At 35.3% G+C, this 22,885-nt stretch overlaps 1 protein-coding gene across 2 annotated transcripts; it reads right to left on the reverse strand.

Annotated features, from left to right (window-relative positions):
* Positions 1 to 5,705: 5,705 nt before the first annotated feature.
* LOC104884121 (uncharacterized) lies at positions 5,706 to 22,398 on the reverse strand. Of its 2 annotated transcripts, XM_057395154.1 has the most exons (7): positions 22,021 to 22,398; positions 21,392 to 21,481; positions 11,839 to 12,097; positions 11,659 to 11,695; positions 9,096 to 9,201; positions 6,374 to 6,484; positions 5,706 to 6,219 (listed from the first exon to the last, which is right to left on the reverse strand). In XM_057395154.1, exons 2-7 carry the CDS (start codon positions 21,431 to 21,433, stop codon positions 6,103 to 6,105), a joined length of 672 nt encoding a protein of 223 aa, XP_057251137.1. In that variant the 5' UTR covers positions 21,434 to 21,481; positions 22,021 to 22,398; the 3' UTR covers positions 5,706 to 6,102. The 2 variants fall into 2 exon arrangements, with proteins under 2 accessions (XP_057251137.1, XP_010667018.2); XM_010668716.4 differs by lacking the exons at positions 21,392 to 21,481; positions 22,021 to 22,398 and adding an exon at positions 12,916 to 13,228.
* Between the last annotated feature and the right edge of the window lie 487 nt (positions 22,399 to 22,885).

Genomic DNA, 22,885 nt, shown 5'->3' on the forward strand with positions numbered 1-22,885 from the left:
AAAATCAACCAATCAATAAAATCGTAGGCCTTCTTCATGTCCATTTTTATAACACATTGCATAAGGAGTTTTACAAACCTATATGGGAATATGCAATCACGTCCGTATTTTTTCCTCCAAAGGGAGCCTGGTTTTTAATCAGACAATGTGTTCCATTGACTATTTTATTTAAGTAAACAAAATGTTGGTTGTGAAGTTTAGTTCAGTACAAGTTATATGCAAGGTTATTATATTATTATTTATTCTTGCTTGTTATGTAGTAGTATCATGTTAGGATTATTTCTTTATTTATTATGTAGTACTCATCTTTGCTGATTATGTGCTTTTGTTTGTGTATGTTGATCATGGCTATGCCTTCTTTATCCTCTGATGACCCACTTTGTTGAGAAGTCTCTAGGGACGATCAATAGTGCATCGTCCATCTACAGGTTTGAAAGATGATGCATCATTGTGTTTGGGATTGGAGAGCTTGTGTATTGAGTTTATACTTTTAGAAGTTGGTTCGATTTTAAGTTTAACTTTGTTGGTTTGACATTTGGAGTTAACACTGTAGTTGACTAAGTTTTATTTCAAAATTTATTTATTATGTTTTCGCTGCAAAATTCTGAATAAGCCAATACATTATCACACGGGCGATAATGCTTTGATGATTCTATAAGTTTTATATTGAAAATGTATTTTGAAAAGAGGGAATTATCGAGGTGTTACATTAAAATTTCATGTTGGAATACCCTTGGAATTATGGGGTGATTGTGTTCTCACAACCACATACATCACCAACAGACTTCCTAGTATTGTATAGGGTGGAAAGAGTCCTTATGAAATGCTTAATGGAGAAAAACCTGATTATGACACTATGAGATGTTCTGGGTGTCTTTAATTTGCTTTTGCTTATAATCCAGATAGGAAGAAAGATAAGTTCAAGGTAAATGGCGTGCCTTGCATTTTTACAGGATATCATGTAGCACAGAAAGGATACAAGTTGTACAATCTCCTTACAAGTGTAACATTTGTAAAAAAGGCATGTTAGATTATATGAATCTATCTATCCTTATCATGCTTTTCTTACAACCCTTATGACAACCTCATTAGAAAGAAACAAGACTAAAGTATGAGAAGATGTTGATGGAACGAAATAAATTGATGATCATGTAACTGAAGGTGATGAGGAGCCTAGACCAACTTCTCCCATGCATGTGATGAGAAGATCATTAAGAGAACACGAAGCAACACAATGGCACAGTGAGGGTTAAATATATGCAAAAAGTTGATGAAACCAAAGTATCACCACATTACACTTGCCTGCTGAACATTATGTCAAGAGTGCCTGATCCTAGGATCTTCGAGGAAGTTGTTGTCTACAATCATTGGCTTACAACAATGAAGGAGGAGTTTGATGCTTTGGAAAGTAATAATACTTGGGAGATCACTCACCTCCTAGTAGAAAAGAACGCAATAAGGTGTAAGTGGATTTACACCACTAAATATGATCATCAGGGAGAAAGTACAAGATACAAGTCAAGACTAGTTAGACTTGGGAATGGACAAGGGTATGAAGTTCATTATGAAGAAACATTTGCCCCTGTAGCCAAACTCACAATTGTCAGGTCTCTCTTGGCAATTGCAGCTCTAAAAGGAAGGCATACACATCAAATGGATGTGAAGAATGTCTTTCTGAGACTTATATGAAGTTGTCTACATGAAGTTCCCTCCAGATTATGAAGGAAAATGGTTTAGGTTTCCTACTAACTACAAGCTTGGTATATCAATACTCATGCAACAAATTTTGTGGTGTATAAACTAAACAAATCTCTTTATGGACTAAAACAGGCACCAAGACAATGGTTTGCCAAGCTTAGTTCAATGCTAAAAGTTAATGAGCTCAATAAATCTAAATCTGACTCCTCTCTCTTTATTAAGCAAGAAAAGGATGATTTTGTTGGAATATTGACTGATGTAGATGATTTGATATTAACTGGCACCTATATAAAGAAAATGGATGAAGCAAAAGAGTTTCTACATAAGGTATTCAACATGAAGGATTTAGGAGAGCTCATATACTCTCTAGGCATTGAGGTTGACACTAGCTCACAAGGAACCTTCTTTTCTCAAAGAAGATATATTATTGATTTATTACATTAGTACAACATGTCACATTGCAAACCTTTGAAGCTACCTATATATGGACACTCATGTGAAGCTTGCTAATGCAAGAGACCTTCTCCCTCATCCGGACATATACAAAGGTTAATTAGGATGCTTATCTATTTAACCATTACACGACCAAATATTACATACATTGTCCATATTCTCAGTCAAGTTATGAAGAGTCCTTATACAATGCATTTCCAAGCAACCAAAAGAGCTCTTAGGTATCTTGTTACAACCAGAACTCATTGTATTTTCCTAGCTTCTCAATCAACTTCTCTATTACATGCTTATCGTGATAGTGATTAGGGTGGATTCCCCAACACTAGGAGATCAATCTTTAGGGTCTGTATTTTGCTTAGTTATTCAGCTATTGCTTGGAAATCTAAAAAAACTATCAGTGTTAGCTAAATCAACTGCTTAAGTTGAGTATTGGTCTCTTGCTATGACCATTTGTGAGGTGATGTGGATAAAATAGCTCTTGAAGGAACTTGGTCTGAAATATCTTGGCACAACCAATATCTTTTGTGATAATAAAGTTGCGTCAACAATAACTGTTAACCCAGTTCACCATGAGAAGGCTAAGCATGTGGGGAAACTGTCATCATTTCATTAGGGGGAGAGCTTTGGATGGTGTTATGAATCCTACATATGCGCACACATCCCATCAGTTGTCTGACCTACTCACCAAAGTTCGCATTGTTGATCAGCAATCTAAGCTCTTAGTCAAGCTGGGAGTTCATTCTACTCCTCCAAACTTGAGGGAGAGTGTTGAAGTAATAGGCCCACGGTCCACTTAGCAAGTTAAGGCCCACATTCCTATGGATGGTGTCTGCTACTCACTTTCTTGTCGCTCATTCTTCAGCTAATCCTAGGAGCATATTCTTAGTACTACTAGTAATGAGTCATGTCCTTTACTAGTTTGTCTTTGCTCTTGCTAGTTATTAATGTGATAGATTTAATTCTACCCATTGGATTCTGTCTCATCTAGGTTTGTTTCCTAGTGAGCAATCTCTCTTTATCATAGTAGTGCTAGCATTAGTGTAAAATCATCACAAAATCAATGAAACAAAGGCTAGTGATTATAGTCAATACTATGAGCATTAAATGAATGAATGAACGAATGACATACTTAATGAATATTGCAACTGTTACCATAATACCACTAGCTACACTATTCAATTCCTAAACATAAGGAAGGTCAACACCATAACTTTGAAACGTTAACAAAAATACCCAAAATGCTCCCTTGTTTCAAAGTTTGTCCTTAAATTTTATGCAGCACCTCTCTGCATTAACATGTAAAGTAATTCTCTTCAAACTCCGTGATGCACTTCTCACCACATACGTCTTTTCTTGATGCGTATCATCACCAACACCATACTTTAATTTGTTGATGCACATTATCAACAACCTTCACTCAATGGAGCATTTCTCTCCATAAACTCTCTTTTGATTTAGTTTTGTAAATTTGACCACACCTACTATACAACAACTTCGAAAACCATCGTCTTTGCGTTGAGTACGACTTGCACCCTTATAAGATTATGATATGCTTGTGAAGATTACCCTTTACCTCATATGACTTGTCTCCTTCTTTTTATAGTAACAAGAAATCATATTTTCATGGGCTAAAAGGAAACTCATCCACAAACATCTAAAACTGTTACTTGCCATGATCAATCACACACACTTACATTTTCTTTTTTTCTATAATTTTCTCTCCTAACCTTTTATTTTAATTTTTTTGTAACACTCTTTCTCTCCTCGTCTTTTTTTATTTTTTTTCGTTGGTCTCCTTTTTTTCAATCCCTATTGATCATATGCCTCTTGATACCATGTTGAAATTTAAAAGAGAAAAGAAAGAGAAGAATACTTAGCCAACATTTACATACTACTACATTCAATGTTGTCGTAAAATACTGCTTGCTCATTAATAATTAAAGAAACAAAAACTTTATAGAGACACATGCAATAAACCGTTAAAATAATAAAATCAACAAGTAGTGGGAGATATAGCCCGCATTATAAACCATAACGAAAACAAACAATACTAGTGGAAAAAGCCATATGATCCACTCAAAACTGGGCTTACCGATCGGGTTTTAGTCCGGATCGGATGGGCTCGCAACAGTTTGTAAATATTAAGTGATTTGGTCCTAAATTGGACCAGCTAAATAATCATTTACTGATTCGATTTTGAAGAAACACTGGATCAGTTAATGGGTTAACTAATTCCGTTTTTTGTTGACAATAGGATCAGTATTGAGTTAACTGATTCGGTTCTCAACCAAAATTGGATTAATTTTGTATGGATATGAAAAATAACAATAAAAAAGCCCTAGTTTTGCAATAGCCATGTACCACCAAATAATGAAGAAATCAGCTACAAAAAGGCACTAAATTAGCCGACGAAACATAGAAATACAAAACCAAGATTACAACCAACAAAACATACAAATAAAAATCAAGATTACAGCCAACGAAACCAAGATTACAGCTAACAAAACTAAATTTACAGCCAACACAACCAAATTTATTCATCACTATCTAAACAGACGAAATCAAAATTAGAAATACAAAATATAAAGACAAATTAATTATAAAAACGAAATTAAAATGAAGCCCAAATTATTACAAAAACAAAACTATTTACGAAAAAGAAACTAAAAATGAAACCTAGATCGGAAACTAAGAATAACAAAAATTTCAAACCCTAAATTGGAAAAAAATGGCGGCATCTTCCTCTTCTTCGCGACTTCATTCGCTTTATCTTTTTGCAATCTTCAGGTTTTATTCTTCGGTTCATCTTTGATGGTGGTTGAAAGATGAAGTTTTTGAGGGCCGATGAAGGATCCATGCTAACATCAAAGAGATAAGATGAGAGAGATGGATGAAGAATCCTGGATGAAGTTTTTGAGGACTGATGAAGGATGAACCGATCAAGGATGAAGAAAAGGGAGAGAAACGATGTGTGAGAGAGATTAGGGTTAGAGAGGAGGATTGAGGTGGGTTAGAGAAGGAGAGAAACTGCATGTGAAAAAGAATGTAATTAGGGTTACGAGGGATGAGGGGGAAGAAACCGTTGAGCCATATGAGATAAAAGGGGTGGAGTCAGCTGGCCCTCGTATTTTGTAATGATTTTGGCTAAGCTGAGCCTCGTGTTTTGTAATGAATCACATTTTGTCCCACTTTATGGATGCAGATTAACTGATTCGGTCAAGTGAACCAAATCAGTTTATAGAAAACTGGATCAGATTTCTGTTAACTGATTCGGTTCACTGAAGTACCGGATACCGGATCATTTCATCAGCCCAGTTTTCCCTCCCAAAAAATTGTGGATTTACAAATCCGGTTTTGTAAAAACCTAATCGATTACTAAGTGACATTTAACGTTTTTTCCACTTGTGTAAGTACCATACTTAAGCTAACAAATCTAAACTGAATACCACTAACTACACTATTCAATTCCTAAATATACATAAGGTCAACACCATAACTTTGAAACACCGAAAAAACTACTAATTAATAATTATCAACATTGATAAGAACCTCCATTGAAGACTAAAATTCAATACTTTATTGCTTTATTTATGTATGTGAATACTAATAACAAGCCTATGGAACGCAGGTAGAGATATCAGTATCAAGGTTGAAGTGGTGGAGTAATAGCATCAATGCCCACCTTGTATCCCTGAAGAATTCCCCTTATCCCCTCAAGTGTGCCCCTTCATCTTATCTTAAAAAAAAAAATATAGATATCAATAGGCATCTTATAATTATATAATGACACAAGTCTATTTCACAAATCAACTTTATTATTCAAAGAAGTTCTCCTATAATCTGTCGGATTCTGGCTGCGAAAGAGATCGTACGCCCTGATGAGGGACTGATTATAGTGAATGAATGCTTCGAAAATGGCTTAATTTGCAATGCTTTACTATTACTTGTACGTCAGGCATTCTGAATGGGAACTAGTGGCAGTTTGCCTCCATATATATCAGGAAGTTGGCTCTCATCAATATTCTCAAGTAAAGTTGATGTGAGTTTCTGTTTCTCAACAAATACTATCTGCAAAAGCGCGAATTTGGACAATCATTTCACTTGTGAGAACTGAGAAATCTTCCCATGTAATGTTAGTCATATATACTTTCAGCCTCTTTGTTGGTAAACTTTGACGTTTGAAGGACATGTACATACGGAAGTATGTTTTTACAACACTTACTTTGGTCTTGGTGTTATCGTCGATGAAGGGGTAGATGATCTTCCAAACTGCCTTAAAGATTTTTGGTGCATGTACAATAAATAGTTTCCCTAATCTTTCTGGGTAGCAGTCCTGCAAACACAGCCCTCAAACTCAGAAAAAAAAAATTAACATCCTTCATCCATTAACAAGTACGTTTTTTATTTTATTTTTTAACCAAAAATCGCCTTATTAAAACCTGAAATTTGTGAGAAACTACCTTATAATTTTTTTTTTCGATAACAAGCCTTGTGTCATTTTTCCGATCATTGATCCAAGTTTTCAGCATTCACCATATCATGGATTTTATTGGGTTTAAAAAGTCACTTGCCTTACACATGACATATTGAATGCCGAAATCTTGGATCGATTATCAAAATCAGTCATAAGATTTGTTCTCGTAAAAAAAATTATGTTTACGTGTTGGATTATGTTCCAAAATTAGTCAAATAGTTTTTCTAATAGTTAGGATTAGTTGCTAATAATTAGTTAGTGGGTCAACAAGTAGTGGTCTAGATAATGGTCTAGTTAGTGGGATAGCAAGTAGTGGGCTACATAGTGGACATGTTATTAGTAGTGCTTTGTATGCCTATTTAAAGGTTGTTCTGTTTATTCATTATGTGGGAATGAAAAATATATAAAAATGTAGTCTTTTTAATCATCTCCAAGTTTCTCTCTTTCCTCCTCTAAAAATTCTACATGGTATCAGAGCTCTAGGTTAGATCCGGGAAAGGGAAAGGGAAAGGAAAAGAGATGAAGCCAAAAAAAAAAAAAAAAAAAAGAGAGAGATAGAGAGAGAAAGAGATTATTAAAACAAAATTGAGTAAAAAGAAACAAGCAATGCAGCTTGATTTCATTGTTTGTGAGCAATTTTTTTGTAGTTTAACCATGAAAGTAATGGTTGGATATGATGTGTTGTTGGGTTCCTTTTTAGCCCATGAAAATGGATTTTAATCATGTGAAAAAGAGGGCATAAAAAATTATTTGAGTTGAAGATCGAGTAATCTTTACGAGTGTGTGGAAGTCGTACTCAACGCAGAGACGATTTCCAAAGTTGTAGTGGATGTGGTCAAATTTGCAAGACTATGTCAAATAGAGTTTATGGAAAGAAGTGCTCCATTTATTGAAGGTTGATGAGAAGTCCATCAATAAATTTAAAGTTGGTAATGAGAAGTGCATTACATTAGGAAGAGAAGTGCTTCCATGTTAATGGAGAGAAGTGCTCCATGAAGATGAAAACACTTCTCTTCCTAATGTAATGCACTTCTCATTACCAACTTTAAATTTATTGATGGACTTCTCATCAACCTTCAATAAATGGAGCACTTCTTTCCATAAACTCTATTTGACATAGTCTTGCAAATTTGACCACATCCACTACAACTTTGGAAATCGTCTCTGCGTTGAGTACGACTTCCACACACTCGTAAAGATTACTCGATCTTCAACTCAAATAATTTTTTATGCCCTCTTTTTCACATGATTAAAATCCATTTTCATGGGCTAAAAAGGAACCCAACAACACATCATATCCAACCATTACTTTCATGGTTAAACTACAAAAAAATTGCTCACAAACAATGAAATCAAGCTGCATTGCTTGTTTCTTTTTACTCAATTTTGTTTTAATAATCTCTTTCTCTCTCTATCTCTCTCTCTCTTTTTGTTTGTGAGCAATTTTTTTGTAGTTTAACCATGAAAGTAATGGTTGGATATGATGTGTTGTTGGGTTCCTTTTTAGCCCATGAAAATGGATTTTAATCATGTGAAAAAGAGGGCATAAAAAATTATTTGAGTTGAAGATCGAGTAATCTTTACGAGTGTGTGGAAGTCGTACTCAACGCAGAGACGATTTCCAAAGTTGTAGTGGATGTGGTCAAATTTGCAAGACTATGTCAAATAGAGTTTATGGAAAGAAGTGCTCCATTTATTGAAGGTTGATGAGAAGTCCATCAATAAATTTAAAGTTGGTAATGAGAAGTGCATTACATTAGGAAGAGAAGTGCTTCCATGTTAATGGAGAGAAGTGCTCCATGAAGATGAAAAAAAATGAATCCATCATATGGGAGGAATTACCAAGAATCAAGATTGTGACATAATGTTTAATGTTGGCTCCTACAAATTTTGAAGCAAGGGGGTGTGTTGGATTATGTTCCAAAATTAGTCAAATAGTTTTTCTAATAGTTAGGATTAGTTGCTAATAATTAGTTAGTGGGTCAACAAGTAGTGGTCTAGATAATGGTCTAGTTAGTGGGATAGCAAGTAGTGGGCTACATAGTGGACATGTTATTAGTAGTGCTTTGTATGCCTATTTAAAGGTTGTTCTGTTTATTCATTATGTGGGAATGAAAAATATATAAAAATGTAGTCTTTTTAATCATCTCCAAGTTTCTCTCTTTCCTCCTCTAAAAATTCTACATTACGTACGAAAATGAATGCGGCATGAAACACTATATACATAATTATATATATATATATATATATATATATATATATATATATATTATATATATATATATATATAATATAATTATATATATATAGATATAGATATAGATATAGATATAGATATAGATATATATTTATTATCATCATTATTGTTACGTACTTACAACTCCATGTTTACCAAACGAGATCTAATATGTAGATTTTAGTTGTATGCTAGATAGCTTTTTGTATGATGCTGAACTAAAATTTTTATTACCTGTAAAATAGAGAGAGCCCCAAGATATCCACGAATGTCGCTGTTAGAGTACCCCCATCCTTGAAGATCTCCAATAGCACAAAATTTTTCTTGTCCAAGGGGCATTCTGATTGGATTTTTAAAACAAAAATCTACATTTAGTTAGGCAATCAACATCAAATATTAACACCCTTAATGACAACAGCAACCACCACCTATATATTATTCTGGACAGAGTTTCTGCCTTCTGGGGAGGTCTAGTAACAGTACTAAAATAATGCATGTTATCTACATAATATTTGTTGTTTTACATCTTTAACTATTACTGTCGCAAACTATGTATAATTCCTTAACACATTATAATAAAGGTTTTTTGGGAGAAACCAATTAAAATAGAATTTTTGTACGTAAACACTACTTTAAATTTTTTTAGAGGGAAGGGCCGGTTAAAATACTTTCGTTGGCAACTCAACACCACATTATGATTTTCACGCCAAATTGTCAATTTTCCGGCGTTGACATTTTCTTTCCCACCAAAATCTCGCTTTTTTGTTTTGTCTTATTTCCCCCTTCTTACTATTTATTTCCCCAATTTTCCCAATTTATTGAAGCTAAAGCTCTCATTGTCAACCTCGTAGCGGGTAGTTAGAGAACTCGGAGCAAGTGTACTCATTCAAGTTATTCGTTGAGGAGAAATGGGTGAATTCAAATCGTAAATCAAGATTGTTATTGTTGTTGGTAAACGAAAATCTGAAACAATGGCAGGAAGTGAGGAGAGAGGAATAGAGAGAGTGTGTTAGTTAATGAGAAGATGAAAAAGTGAGTAAGAAGGAGAAGAAGAACACGACATGAAGATATTAGAGAGGAAAAAAAGATGGGGATCTCGTGAAATAAAGAGGAGAAAACAAAGAATGTGAGTTGACAAAACAAAAAAACCCGAGGTTTCGGGGGAAACCAATTGTCAATGCAGGAAAGTTGACAATTTGGCCTAAAAATCATAATGTGGTGTTTAGTTGCCAACGGAAGTATTTTATCTGATGCGTCCTTCCAACAAAATTTAAGTGGTGTTTCCCACAAAAACCCTATTTTAATTGGCCTTCCCCCACAATACTTTTAAATCATAAACTTAATATATAGAAAAAATTATTATATACATGTGCAATCTTGTTTGATTCATGTTAATATTTATATGTTGAATAATAATATCAACAATTTATAAATTTTTTTATCAATACGTAACTTAAAATATTAATGGTCAATTTAACAAGTACAAACAAACAACCAAATAAAAGCATTAAACAAGCATACCTTGTTTAGCCTTCTTAGTTAGATCATGACTTTCTCTAACTAGCGTCCTATCTACGTTAACAAATCCGCAACAATTAAGATTAGGGGTGAAAGTTCGGTGAGCGGTTTGGATTAGCGCCTAATCCAATCCGATCCGAATAAAATTTGGATTTCAATTTTTCAATCAGAATCCAAACCAATTAGGGTTTGAGTCCAATCCAATCCAATCCGAAATTTCATACTCTAGATTGGATCCGATCCGAAATTCCGATTTTTAAAAAACTTTTGTTTTTCGATGAAATCAATTAAGCACAATAGCAACCTAGTAGATTTAGGAAATGAGGAATTAAGTGCAGTTAGTGTTTTAGGGGAAGGATTGAAGTGATGTTTGTATTGGGCTATGTAGGTTTTTTTATAATAAAAAATCAGTTAAGCACTTAAATCCAATTCAGATACATAAATAACATAATACAAGGCATATTATTACTATTCGATCATATTGGATTTTTGAATCCAATTACCCTCAATCCAATCCGATCCGAAAATCCAATTTTTCAAAAAATCTCAATCCGAAACCAATTCGAACACAGTTTGAATCCAATCCGAATTACTAATTCGCATTGGATTGGATTGAATTGGATTTATGATTTTATTCGAATAACTTTCACCCCTAATTAAGATCCCTACAAGACACATAAATATTATTGCAGATACTAACTACTTGAAAGGGGAAAGATTTCTTGATCAGAGCTCGGACTAGAATTTCTACATTATTCGTTAAGATTCTAGCATTCTCCTCTCTTCTTGCTTGATTTAATGGTCAAATTTGTATTTAAGAGTTTGTGCAAAAGAAAAATAGAGGATTTTATAATGGGATCCATGTACACAATAGTAGTATTAGAACAGGTTGATAGTTTAAATTATATATTAAGGCAAATCTAATAAAATTATATATAGTAACATCTGTTTTTATATTTTAACAAGAAATGGTTTAAATATTGTATCCGAATCGATCAAAAGTGCAAGAACAAAAACTATATTTCTCTTCTTTATTTAACATGTAATACTTTGATTTTTGTACTACCAATACACTAACTTTGACTATAACTATCACTTATATAAGATATATACTAGTATATTATTATGTAAAAAGTCATAGCATTAGTTTTAATGTTTATTAACCTAATATCAACTTTTACATGCTATACTAATTGCAAGTAAAAGATAATAAAGATCAAAGGTGAATTGACAAGTATAGAAGTCAAAATATTTCAGGTAAAAATGAACCGATAAAAACCTTGTGCAAATCTTGTCGAGAGAATACACAGCAAATCCTGTAAATTCCAACAAAACCATGTCATATTAGAACAGTAACTATTATTGCTTCCTTAAAAAATAACAGCAACTAATACTGCAGCTGAATAATTAATAAAGGAGCTAGATGTATCGTAGCAGTTAAGAAAGGAAAGAGACATACGCTTGAACTCATCAGGAGTGGTATTTTGGAAGTGTCGATTTGCCAAAACAACCAAAATAGGTCGTCCTTTCTTATCATTACCTCCTACAAAAGCTTTCTCCTGTGATATTTCATGCTCTATCTCTGCCTCTGTCACATGTCCATTTGGTATAAATGTTTTCCTCCATTTTAGATACTTCAAGAACATGGCCCCCGCCTTCTCGACATCTAGGTCACGGGCTCGCAAAAATCGTCTTAGTGTCATGTCATCTACCTCGTCCTAACAGCCAAAATATTAAGCAATAACTAATTAGAAGTATTATTTAGGAAAAATTGACGGTGAACATTTTTAATAGGACTCAACTATCAATTAACCTATGGAGATCCTAATTTTGCAACTGGTTGAAAAGGCATTAAAGATTCTATTTGGGTCGTTATTCATCTTTTTGTTATCTCGGTGTCTTTTAGTTATTTTAATTGAATTAATTGTGCATGTCATGCTTTTATCGGTGATGATGCATATTATTACCCTTTACGACCCGTTTGATTAGCAATACTATAATGGTTTCTAATGCAATGTTGTGAAGGCATCTCCATGTCAACATCTATGTGGTAATGCTAGTTTATTCCAGAACACCTTTTTTCTTTCTAAAATTTTCTTACCATCCATTACCACTTTGGAATGTGGTATTCAATGGTGATTGAAATTTATGAAGGAAAATACATGTTTTCACATCAAGTTTCATCACCACAAAAGCACAAAGGTTAATATTGAAATGTCTTCATAAACTTACACTAAAAAGCATTATTATTAACACAATTTAATATCGCATGTCGTTAGGATTGTATGTATCAAAATCTTTTTCTCGGACTATTTATGTTCGACTTAGTCGATCAGTACACTTTTGGTACACGATGATTCTTGTTTGGTGTACAAAAGAACAGAAAAAGTCTTTTGCGTTTAGATTATGAAATTGTATTTGATCAGTATTTGCACACTAGCTTTAATTTAACTCTAACGTACTGATATTATATATGCATTGAAATTTGAAAATAATCATTTTTTTCTAAGAAATGGAAAGAATAAGAATTAAGAACCTTGACAGATGGATCACGAAATTCCAGAAAATCTCTCATAAGTGAGAGTTTACGTTTCTCTTCAATATTATGTGTGCATTGTATACTCTCCTTAACATTACTCCCTTGGTTTATTGCTTCCATCTTCAGCGTTTTCACCTTTTTTTGGGTAATTTGGAGTGTTTTTTGGTAGTGTTTGTTGAAGTGCTCTTCTTCGCGAAATGAACATGTAGAGAAGTTTAAGCTGACGGTAGTAGCGTGACAGAGGAAATAAACATGATTAACCAGAAAATTTCTCAACCCAAATTAAATGACACATTATTTGTAGTATGGTACTAGTACGTCGTTGAGCATATGCATTATTAATTAAGCACGGACTGTGTGAATGAGTTGTTATTATTGGGTAAGGTAGTAGCCCAACTACTTGAATTTATGATTTTTGCCTACTATGCATATCTATGCTTTTCATTTCCGTTGAGTTACTTTCCTTTTAGAATTTTATTAAATTCAGTTCAGCTGAACTCACTTCAGTTCAACTCAAGAAAACAAAGACCTGAGTTCCCACATTATTTTTTAGTTCCAACCGTTAGACTTTGGCACTATTTGTATATTTAACTAGTTATTAGGTCCGGACTAGTAAGAAAAAAATTTCATTTATTAATATAATACTTTATGATAATAACATTAAATACAACTTAGCCTAGTGATTAGAACTTTAGTACATGTACTTGAGGTCTCAGGATCAAACCCTATACTATGCAATTTCTTAATTTTTTTATTGTACATGGATTACATGAACCAAAACTCCCTAGGGAGAGCGCCACGTGGCACAGTTTCTTGTTTTCGCACGCCTTTTAATATATTTGTATAGATTTTAATAATTTGGTAATTCATATGTAAAATAAATATAAGCCTTGTTTGGCAATTAGAGGTTAATTGTTAGCAGCTGTTTACATTAGCTTTTAGCTAGTTGTATTTGCTAGCTAGTTTGACTAGTTGTTTGTATTAGTTGTTTGTCTGAAAATGTTTGGTAGATAGTTGGTAGATGATTGATACTTTATTCGATGAAATAGCCAATAAAAATATTGGAATAATTTATTGATAGAGTGTTTTTGATAAAAAAAAAACGATGAATTTGACCAACTTTAGAATATGTCAATCTTTACAAAACTAAATTCATGAACTCTTAAAAAAGCTTATGCTAGTAGCTTTGTCAAAAATAGCATTATTTGGCTCAAATAAACACTCCCAATAGAGGTTTGTGCTAGTCAAACATATCTATTCATCTCAAAACCCATCTTCTTACCCAAAAACTCCCTCAACCAAATATACCCATAAATATGTGTCTTGGGTAAAATATTGTTAAATTCATCTCATTATGTATTTACAACATATAGGTCATGTTTGGCCCTCATATATTTTATAAGCTTTTAGAAGTTTTGAATTTATTTTAAAATTTTGACCAGTCAAAATCTAATATAGGCGTTTGGTAGTTTGCAAAAGAGTTTTGGGATCAAAACTCTCAAAACAAAAACAATGCATATTGCAGTGTTTTCATCAGAGTTTCAGAAAAAAATATTTAAGACCATTTTGCCCATGATTAATTATCAGTAATCTCTATTATATAAGCCAAGGGGGAGCTATGGTGCCCCCCTTTGAAAAGACTTTTTAACCCTTCATCTAATAAAAATACCTACCTATTAAGATTTTGAGATTTTCTTCAATCATAGTCCTTCCTAATTTAAAATATGTATATCAAAAGAAGTTCAAAATAGCTAAAATAAACTTTCATAAAAATATTTGTAGTGAAAGAAAAAGTTTACGATTGAAGAACAAATTAAAATAACTAAAGCAGTTTTCAAATCAATTACAAAATCAAAGACATAAAATTTTTATTTTACCAAAACTTTGAAATGCAATAAGAATACCAACATCAATTAACAAGTAATAAAAATACCAAGAAAACAACTTCTTCATCAGGTAATTTTTATATTTTGTATTTACACCAAACGATATTCAATTAGAACTAATGATGATTGTAAATTACGTTTTTCAAAATTACATTTAAATGAAATTTAATAATAACCGCCAAAATAATCCATGCACGCATCGCGTGCAAAGAATGCTAGTAAGTTTTTAAACCAACGCAAAACCACCAAGACTTCCACCACCACCCACCAATACTTCCACCGACATCCACCACCGTAAACACCACAACTGAAATCCACCGAAAAAACGACCAAACACCAAGACCCAAATCTGCCCAAACACCACCATCAAGATTCACCCAAAAAATCCAAAATTCACCCTAAAGATCCCAAAAAACACCAAACACCACCACCAAGATCCACCCACAAATATTTTGAACTTCACCAGAAAGATCCACCCACAAATATTTTGAACTTCACCAGAAAGATCCACCCAAAAACACCACTCCAAATGAAAAAGTGAATGAGAGAGAAGACCATGATGATGAAGATGATAAGAGATAAGATCGTGATGGTAATGGTGGTGGAGAAAGGAGATTGTGATTGTGGTGGTGAGTGTACATACAATGTATTGGTGGTGGTTGATTTTGGTGGACCCATGGTGGTATTAGTGAGGAGAGAGAATGGTTGATGACGGAAATGATGTTGTTGGTGGTGGTGATGGTAGGTCGTAGGACAGATGATGCAGGAGAGACAAATGGTTAATGATAGTATTAGTGAATTAGTTGTTGGTGGTGGTAGGTCGTCGGACAGATGATGGAGAAGAGAGAATGGGTTGAAGGTGGGTGGTAGTCTAGTGATGCAAGTAGATGGAGGAGAGAGATGAATGAGGTGGTGATGAGTAAGATGAATGAGGAGAAAAAAAAAACAAACTAATAAAATCACCAATGTCTATAATTGTCATTTAAAACCATAAAATAATTTAGCAGACAGCTAAATGTTATCATACTTACCAAATACAATTATATAAACAGTTAGGGGTGCTTATCGAGCGAGCCGAGCCCGAATAGCACTGGGCTCGGCTCGAGCTTGTTTAAAATTCATGGGCTCGGCTCGGCTTGTGAGCTCGCCGAGCTCATATCGAGCTCGTGATTAGAATTGGCAGCTCAACCTCGGCTCGTGAGCTCGTTTAGGTTCGACTCGTGAGCTCATTTAGGCTAGCTCGTGAGCTCTTTTTAATTGTGTTTGCCTTTTCTTTTTATCTTTCTTCTATTATATACCTTAGTTAATATCTTAAAAGAAATACTTAATATAACTTTTAATATATATATATATATATATATAAATAATTTTTTTAAATATATACAAATTTTTAATATAGAGTTTTTTTTAGTATAAAATAATAATCGAGTTGTTCACGAGCTTTTCGAGCCGAACTTTGTCTAGCTCGGCTCGTTTATCTCTTGAGCCGAGCTCGAGCTCGAGCCGAGCTTTGACCAAGTCGAGCCCGAGCTGCTCGCGAGCTTGTCAGGCTCATTATCACCTATTTAAAACAGCAGTCAAATCCACTTCATAAAAAAGTTAAAACTCTAACAGAAAACTCTAAATTCCCATAGCTAAAGTCTAAATTCTGTTTGCCAAATAGGATCAATATATTTGTACTAATATTTAGGATTTATCAAGAACCACCTTATATAAAGTCCACTTTTATTAGATAACCACCTTATAAATTCCTTTTCGGTTTTTTCACCATATACCCCTGACAAATTTTTTTTGCACCATATACCCTCGCAAGTTTCCAAATTCATCATATAACGCCCAGTTTTCAAAAAATACATCCACTTACCTTTAGTGACTAACGGTGTTAACGCCCGTTAGTCATAAACCCTAATACCTTCCTAACCCTAATTAACTAACCTAAACCTAAGTAAAACCCTAACCCTAAGCCTAACCCTAACCATCCTCCCACACCCCTTACCCTTTTCCATCACTGCCCATCACCCCCTCTCCACCACCCCTAAAGCCCCCCTCCGCATTACCTCCTCCCTCGCAACCCCCCCTTCCTGCTGATCGCGCAACCCCTCTTCCCTTGTTTATTTCCTACCCGCTGAATCGCGCAACCCCTCCCCCCTGTTTCTTTCCTTCCCGCTAAATCATGCAACCTTTTCCTCTTCGCGTCTGTCACTCCCCTCATTTCTCCCTGCTTCGTGTCTGCCGCCAACCTATTCGTCGTATCTCCACCAGCCGCACACCAAAGCAATCAGATCAGTAGGTGTTTGCGGACACGAAGAGGAAGACGAAGGAAAGAAAAAGGGGGGAGGGGTTGCATGATTCAACAGGGGATGGGGAAGTGGGCTGCGGGGGCTGGGGGCTGCAGGGGAGGGGGTTGTAGAGGAGGAGGCTCGCGATTCAGTAGGGGATGGGGATGGGGGCTTCAGGGTTGGTGGGGAGGGGGTGGGGCAGTGGGGGGAACGGGCCGGGTAAGAGGTTTGGAGGGTGAGGTTAGGGTTAGGGTATTAGATTAGGGGTTAGGGTTAGAGTAAGGGTTATGGTATTAGTTTAGGGATTAGGGTTAGGGTTTGGATTAGGTTTAGGTTAGTTAATTAGGAGTAAAGGAGGAATAACAATGTTAGCGTGTCGTTAGTCATAAGGGTAGTCTGATGTATTTTTTAAAAAGTGATGGGTATATGGTGAATTTGGAAACATGCGAGGGTATATGGTGCAAAAAAAAATTATCAGGAGTATATGGTGAAAAAATTATTCTTTTTAAAACAATCACTTTATAATTGACATCTTTTTAAAGGCAGAATTGGCCCCAACACTACACACTATGGCTAGTGTACGCCCGACACCCCATATTTTGACTAGTAGCCAAAACACGATAAACTATTAGTTTGGGTGCGGTACCGTAAATGACGTCGGAGGTACTTTTTGGCGATATCCCTGAACATTCTAAGGACATATTTGAGATTTCTTCGTGAAAATTAAGAGTTTTAAAGAGAGAAAGCTTGAGATTTGCTACTAGTCACCAACGAGAAAACGAACCTCAGTGTTATTTATGACACGCGCTACACTCAATCTAATAGCTTTTAAAGTTTTGTCTAATAGTCAAAGTTTACAATGTTGGATACACCCGAGTCATAGTTTGTGGTTAGGGTAGTTCGCAAAGGTGGGTCAGATCAAAATTTGTGTCGGACCGCACAGGTCCGGAGATTCCGGTCCGGTCCCGGGTCCGTGGAAAATGACGATTGCAGGAATCCTGTCCGGTCTGGTCCAAACTCGAAAAAATTAGGTCCGGACCGAAAATCCATAATCTTAGTATGTTTTTGAAAAAAATATATATGTCACTGTCAGCCCATTCTTATTCCCAAATGACTAAACATTTTTCACTCTCCCTCTAAGAAACTCTGAATCACTGACCACTTGTTTCTCTCACCTGTCTCTCACGCCAACATGCCAGTTCGTCACTGTAATTCAAGAGTCTTGGAATATTTTGTTAAGGTTATAGCTTAGCATATACTTCATCACTATGATTCCAAGTTGTTAGAATTAAGATTGAATGTGCCTTTTTTTTGGAGAGTGAAGTGGATGATGATGATGATGATGATGATATTTCATGATTGAAAGGTCGTTAAGCTTCCCGCACAAGGCGAATTAGAAGGTCGTTTTACGGGTGGTTGGAGTAATCATTGGCTAAAGATGTCTAATTGTCATTATAGGAGAGGGGTAAAACAGTCCTCAAAACTCTTAGATAGCCTCTCCCAGCCTCATTATATAAAACTTTGTATGATTTAAGAAGGTACGGAGAAAGAGATGCACACCCGCAGAGTGAATGAAAGAGAGAAATAGGAAGTTGACCTAGAGTATAAAGAAAATCAGGTCCAACACGTCCGGACTTGATTCTCAAATAAATAGTTGGACTAACATTTCGGCTTAGCTTAATAAGTGGGCTTAGATTTGGTATCATTAATACTCCTCCTCAATATGAGAGTGAATTAAGAAGCATTCTGAACTCCCATCTTGTGAAGTAATGTCTGGTGTTGAGAAACAGGAAGAGACTTGGTGAATATGTCGGCAAGTTGATTGCTTGAAGGAACATAAGTGGGGGAGATAACACCTTCAATAGCTTTGTCCCATATAAAGTGATAATGAATGTCAACATGTTTGGTTTTCTCATGATGAAGCGGATTGGCTGCAATGGCCAAAGCCGCCTGATTTTCTCAATAATTAGGAATGCTACTTTATTGATGAATGTCAAGATCCTTTAATAACTATTTCAGCCATATAACCTCACATATAGTGAGAGCCATTGACTTGTACTCAGCCTCTGCACTGCTTCTAGTCATAACTAATTGCCTCTTAGCTTGCCATGAAATAAGGGAGCTTCCTAATAAGACATAAAAGCCTAAAGTAGACCTTCTTGTGACAGGACAGCCAGCCCAGTCACTGTCACAAAGGCTGTAAGTTTAGCATTGGATTGACTCGCAAGAAGAATGCCTTGTTGCTTGGAACCAGCCAGATACCTTAGGACTTTAATAGCTGCCTAATAAGGCACAGAAGTGGGTTGGTGCATGAATTGACTGAGGACATGAACAGTGTAAGCTATGTTTGGATAGGTGATTGCCAAATAAATCACTTTACCTATGAGACTTTAATATGGCTTAGGGCTGCTCAAGGGCTCACCTACATTGAAACCGAGATTAAAATGTGAGTGCATATGCAGCTTATGTGGTATGGAATTCACAAGTTTATATTCCTTCAACAGATCTTTGATATATTTTATTTAGGAGAGCAACATCCCTTGGCTACTCCTGTCAACCTCTATCCCAAGAAAATACCTCAACTCACCCATATCCTTCATATGAAATAGCTTAGACAAGATTTTTTTTACTTCCTAGATGTCTTGTAGATCATTGCCACCTATGAGCAAGTCATCCGCATAGATTAATATGGAAATAAGCCTACCATGTGACTTTTGTGAACAGAGAGTACGTTGTCACATGTAGATTGTTGTAATCCATGCTCTTTAAGGGTTGAACATAGCTTAGAGAACCATTGCTTGTGTGCCCGTATAAGATCGTACAAGGATTTTGTTGGTTTGTAAACCTTAAAGGTCTTAGAATAAGTTGGTAGAGACTCCCCCTCATACACAACATGCATTATATGTCCTTGTTTAGTGTATCCTGGTGGAAACTTCATGTTAACATTTTCTTGAAGTTCACCATGTAAAAAGGTATTTTTTTACATCCATTTGATGTACATGCCACTCACACATAGATGCAACAGCTAACAATGATCGCATTGTGGCCAATTTAGCCACTGGTGCAAAAGTTTCTTCATAGTCCTCACCATACTTCTACCTATTTCCAAGAACTATCAGTCTTGATTTGTATCTGTCAATAAAATGCTTCCATTAGGGCATTATTTGATTCTATGAAGCCATTTGCAACCAATTAGATTTTTTCCAGGTGGAAGGTCAGTAATTTCTCAAGTGTTGGTAGTTCCAAAGCAACCAATTCTTCTTTCATAGCCTTGACCCACTCTTCCTTGGAAACATCCTCTCTAAAGCTTTTAGGTTCTGTGTGTTTGAGAGTCTGAGACATGATACAGGTATAGGTTGGTGTTACTTTAGTGTTAGTAATGGTTTGAATTTTTATAGGGTAGGCTAGGTTTCTAAGATGGTAATCATTTATCCAAGTGGGGCTTTTGTGTGTTCTCTCATATCTTCTCACATGTGGAGCAGGACCAGGTTGATTAAGGTCTAGGTTGGGTATTTCAGGTGTTTAGTGTTTCCGTGTTAGGTATAGTTTCATTAGTGATGTAACAGCCCGCTCTTTCGAGCTGCTAGCGAAGCGCACTTAAGATCCATAAACAACAATTAACTCTTAATGAAATTACTTCGCAGCGGAAAAATATCCTTAAATACACCAATATCTCCAATAATATTCTCAAATATCATATACAACGAAATATAAATAACTATTCTCGAATCAGCTATCTATATACAAACTTAATCCTTAAGCCACTATGAAACCTTAATCTTGCTTCACTTCGAATTCCGAGCTCTGAATATCAAACCTGCAAATTCAGGGAGAAAATACAAAACAAACAAAATTCCAAAATGAGTGGAAAACTCGTAACCTTTACTTCAGCCCGTTATAAACATTTTATTTTCTCAAATCATTTTCATCTCGTTATACAGCTGGCATAGTTCACTCTCTTAAACAAATTAGTGGCAAGTACGAGCTTTGGACAAAGGACAAACACTGCCTCCAAGGTTCGTTATGGAGCCGAGCAATACTACCCCCAAGGTTCGCGTCGTTATGGAGCGTAGCCGACCGTATCAGGTCAAAGAGTAACCATCCTCCACCCATACCTTGCCCACTTTCTATTTTCAGTTCATAAACTAAGCCAGCAAAACATTTGCATATTCATATTCATCGAATAACATTTCCAGAATCAACACATTCATAACTATGGCCATAGTACGAACTTAAGTATCAAAAACAGAATAGAGATCCAAACACACATGGGCATGAGTAAATGATTTTACTGAACATAAAAGTTACCTGACAGCAATCCAATCTCCACAAATGAACCTCCAAGTCCATCGACAATCTGATCACCACCTCTCACTTGAACTCCACAATCACAATCACCTCACAACAATAACATAATTAATAACTATCCTTAAACTAATCTCAATACAACTGAAACAATGACCAATTCCCAATTTAGAAGTTACGCCCACTTATCATCCTAATTTCCTTTATCCTCAATTAAGAACTATAACTCTTAACTTAATCAAACTAAACAAACTTAACTCTACTAATAACATCCCTAAACAAGCAAGCAACTAATTTTAATACTATGAAAATAAGACAACTTAATTATACCATTATCCATTAAGAAATTGAAACCTTAGTGTGGTTGTTTCTTCCATCACAACACACACCACAACCCACTAAAAGAGTAGCAACGGCAACACTAACAACAACAACAGACAACAATAATAGCAACAACAAACAATAGCAACATCCACCCAACAACCTCTACAACGCAGCATCAACAACAAAGATCGCCATCACCAACAATAATATAACACCAACACCGACACTGCGCATCAACACAACAGCAACTTAGGCTAAACAAAACTGGAATTCAGAGTTTCAAGAGGAAAATAAAGAAGTTGATATACCTCTGCTCACAAGAGCAGCGACGCGAAGAAGCTTCAGTGCACGGTGGCGAAGCCGACGAGCAGCAGCAGGTCCGACAAACTAGGGACACCGACGAGAATAACAAGGAGAGAGAGAAACAGAGGCAAAATAACAACACAGCAGCAACGGTGCGAAAGCTCCGACGATTAGCACATCTCCGTCGAGCTTGGGGAACACCGGCGAGCAACCGGATTCCGACGAGAAGGCGGCGATTACATGAGAGAGAGAGGGGTCGGGTTTTCGCTGGAGAGAGAGAGAAATAGTTTAGAGGGGTTTTGGGGTTTCACACGGGGAAAGAGAGAAAAGGAAATTGGGGTTTCTCTTTGGGATTTAGTCCTCAGTTGACCGACAACATAGATAGGAAGGAGAATTTGGTTTTGTTATTTTGGAAAATAACCGACAAAGGTGATTTGGGTTTAAGTTTCTATTTTGGGAAAATAATCCGCAAATCGCTCTAAGAACCATAATATACATTAATAATAATAACTACATTGAATTAATATAACAAATATATTACAACACGGCAAAATAATTCATACTTCAATTCATATAAAATAAGAATTTCCGAAACATAATTAACTTAATTAGTATAATTAGCATTTAAGTAAACGTTCTTAAAAACAGGACTATTACAAGTGACTATAAGCATTAGCTTCTTCCACAACATGATAATCATCATCATAACACAAATCAAATATGGTGAAGTTAGGGTCATGTAAGGTTTGAGCTTCTTTTTTAGACTGTTTATGAAATAGTTTGTAAGGGTAAATTGTTTCATAGAATTTCACATTTCTTGAAACAAATAGTTTTTTGGTTGTTAGGTCTAAGAGCTTGTAACCTCTCTGA

The sequence above is a fragment of the Beta vulgaris genome, chromosome 5, assembly GCF_026745355.1.
Source record: "Beta vulgaris subsp. vulgaris cultivar EL10 chromosome 5, EL10.2, whole genome shotgun sequence".
In the NCBI taxonomy this organism is placed as follows: Eukaryota; Viridiplantae; Streptophyta; class Magnoliopsida; order Caryophyllales; family Amaranthaceae; genus Beta; species Beta vulgaris.

Excerpts from the sequence above, each read along its gene's own strand:
- LOC104884121 (XM_010668716.4), bottom strand. The coding sequence starts at position 13,038 with ATGGAAGCAATAAACCAAGGGAGTAATGTTAAGGAGAGTATACAATGC. Across the intron at positions 9,202-11,658 it reads CTCGACAAGATTTGCACAAG|AATGCCCCTTGGACAAGAAA; the intron begins GTTTTTATCGGT and ends AAATCCAATCAG. Across the intron at positions 6,485-9,095 it reads GGGCTCTCTCTATTTTACAG|GACTGCTACCCAGAAAGATT; the intron begins GTAATAAAAATT and ends CTGTGTTTGCAG.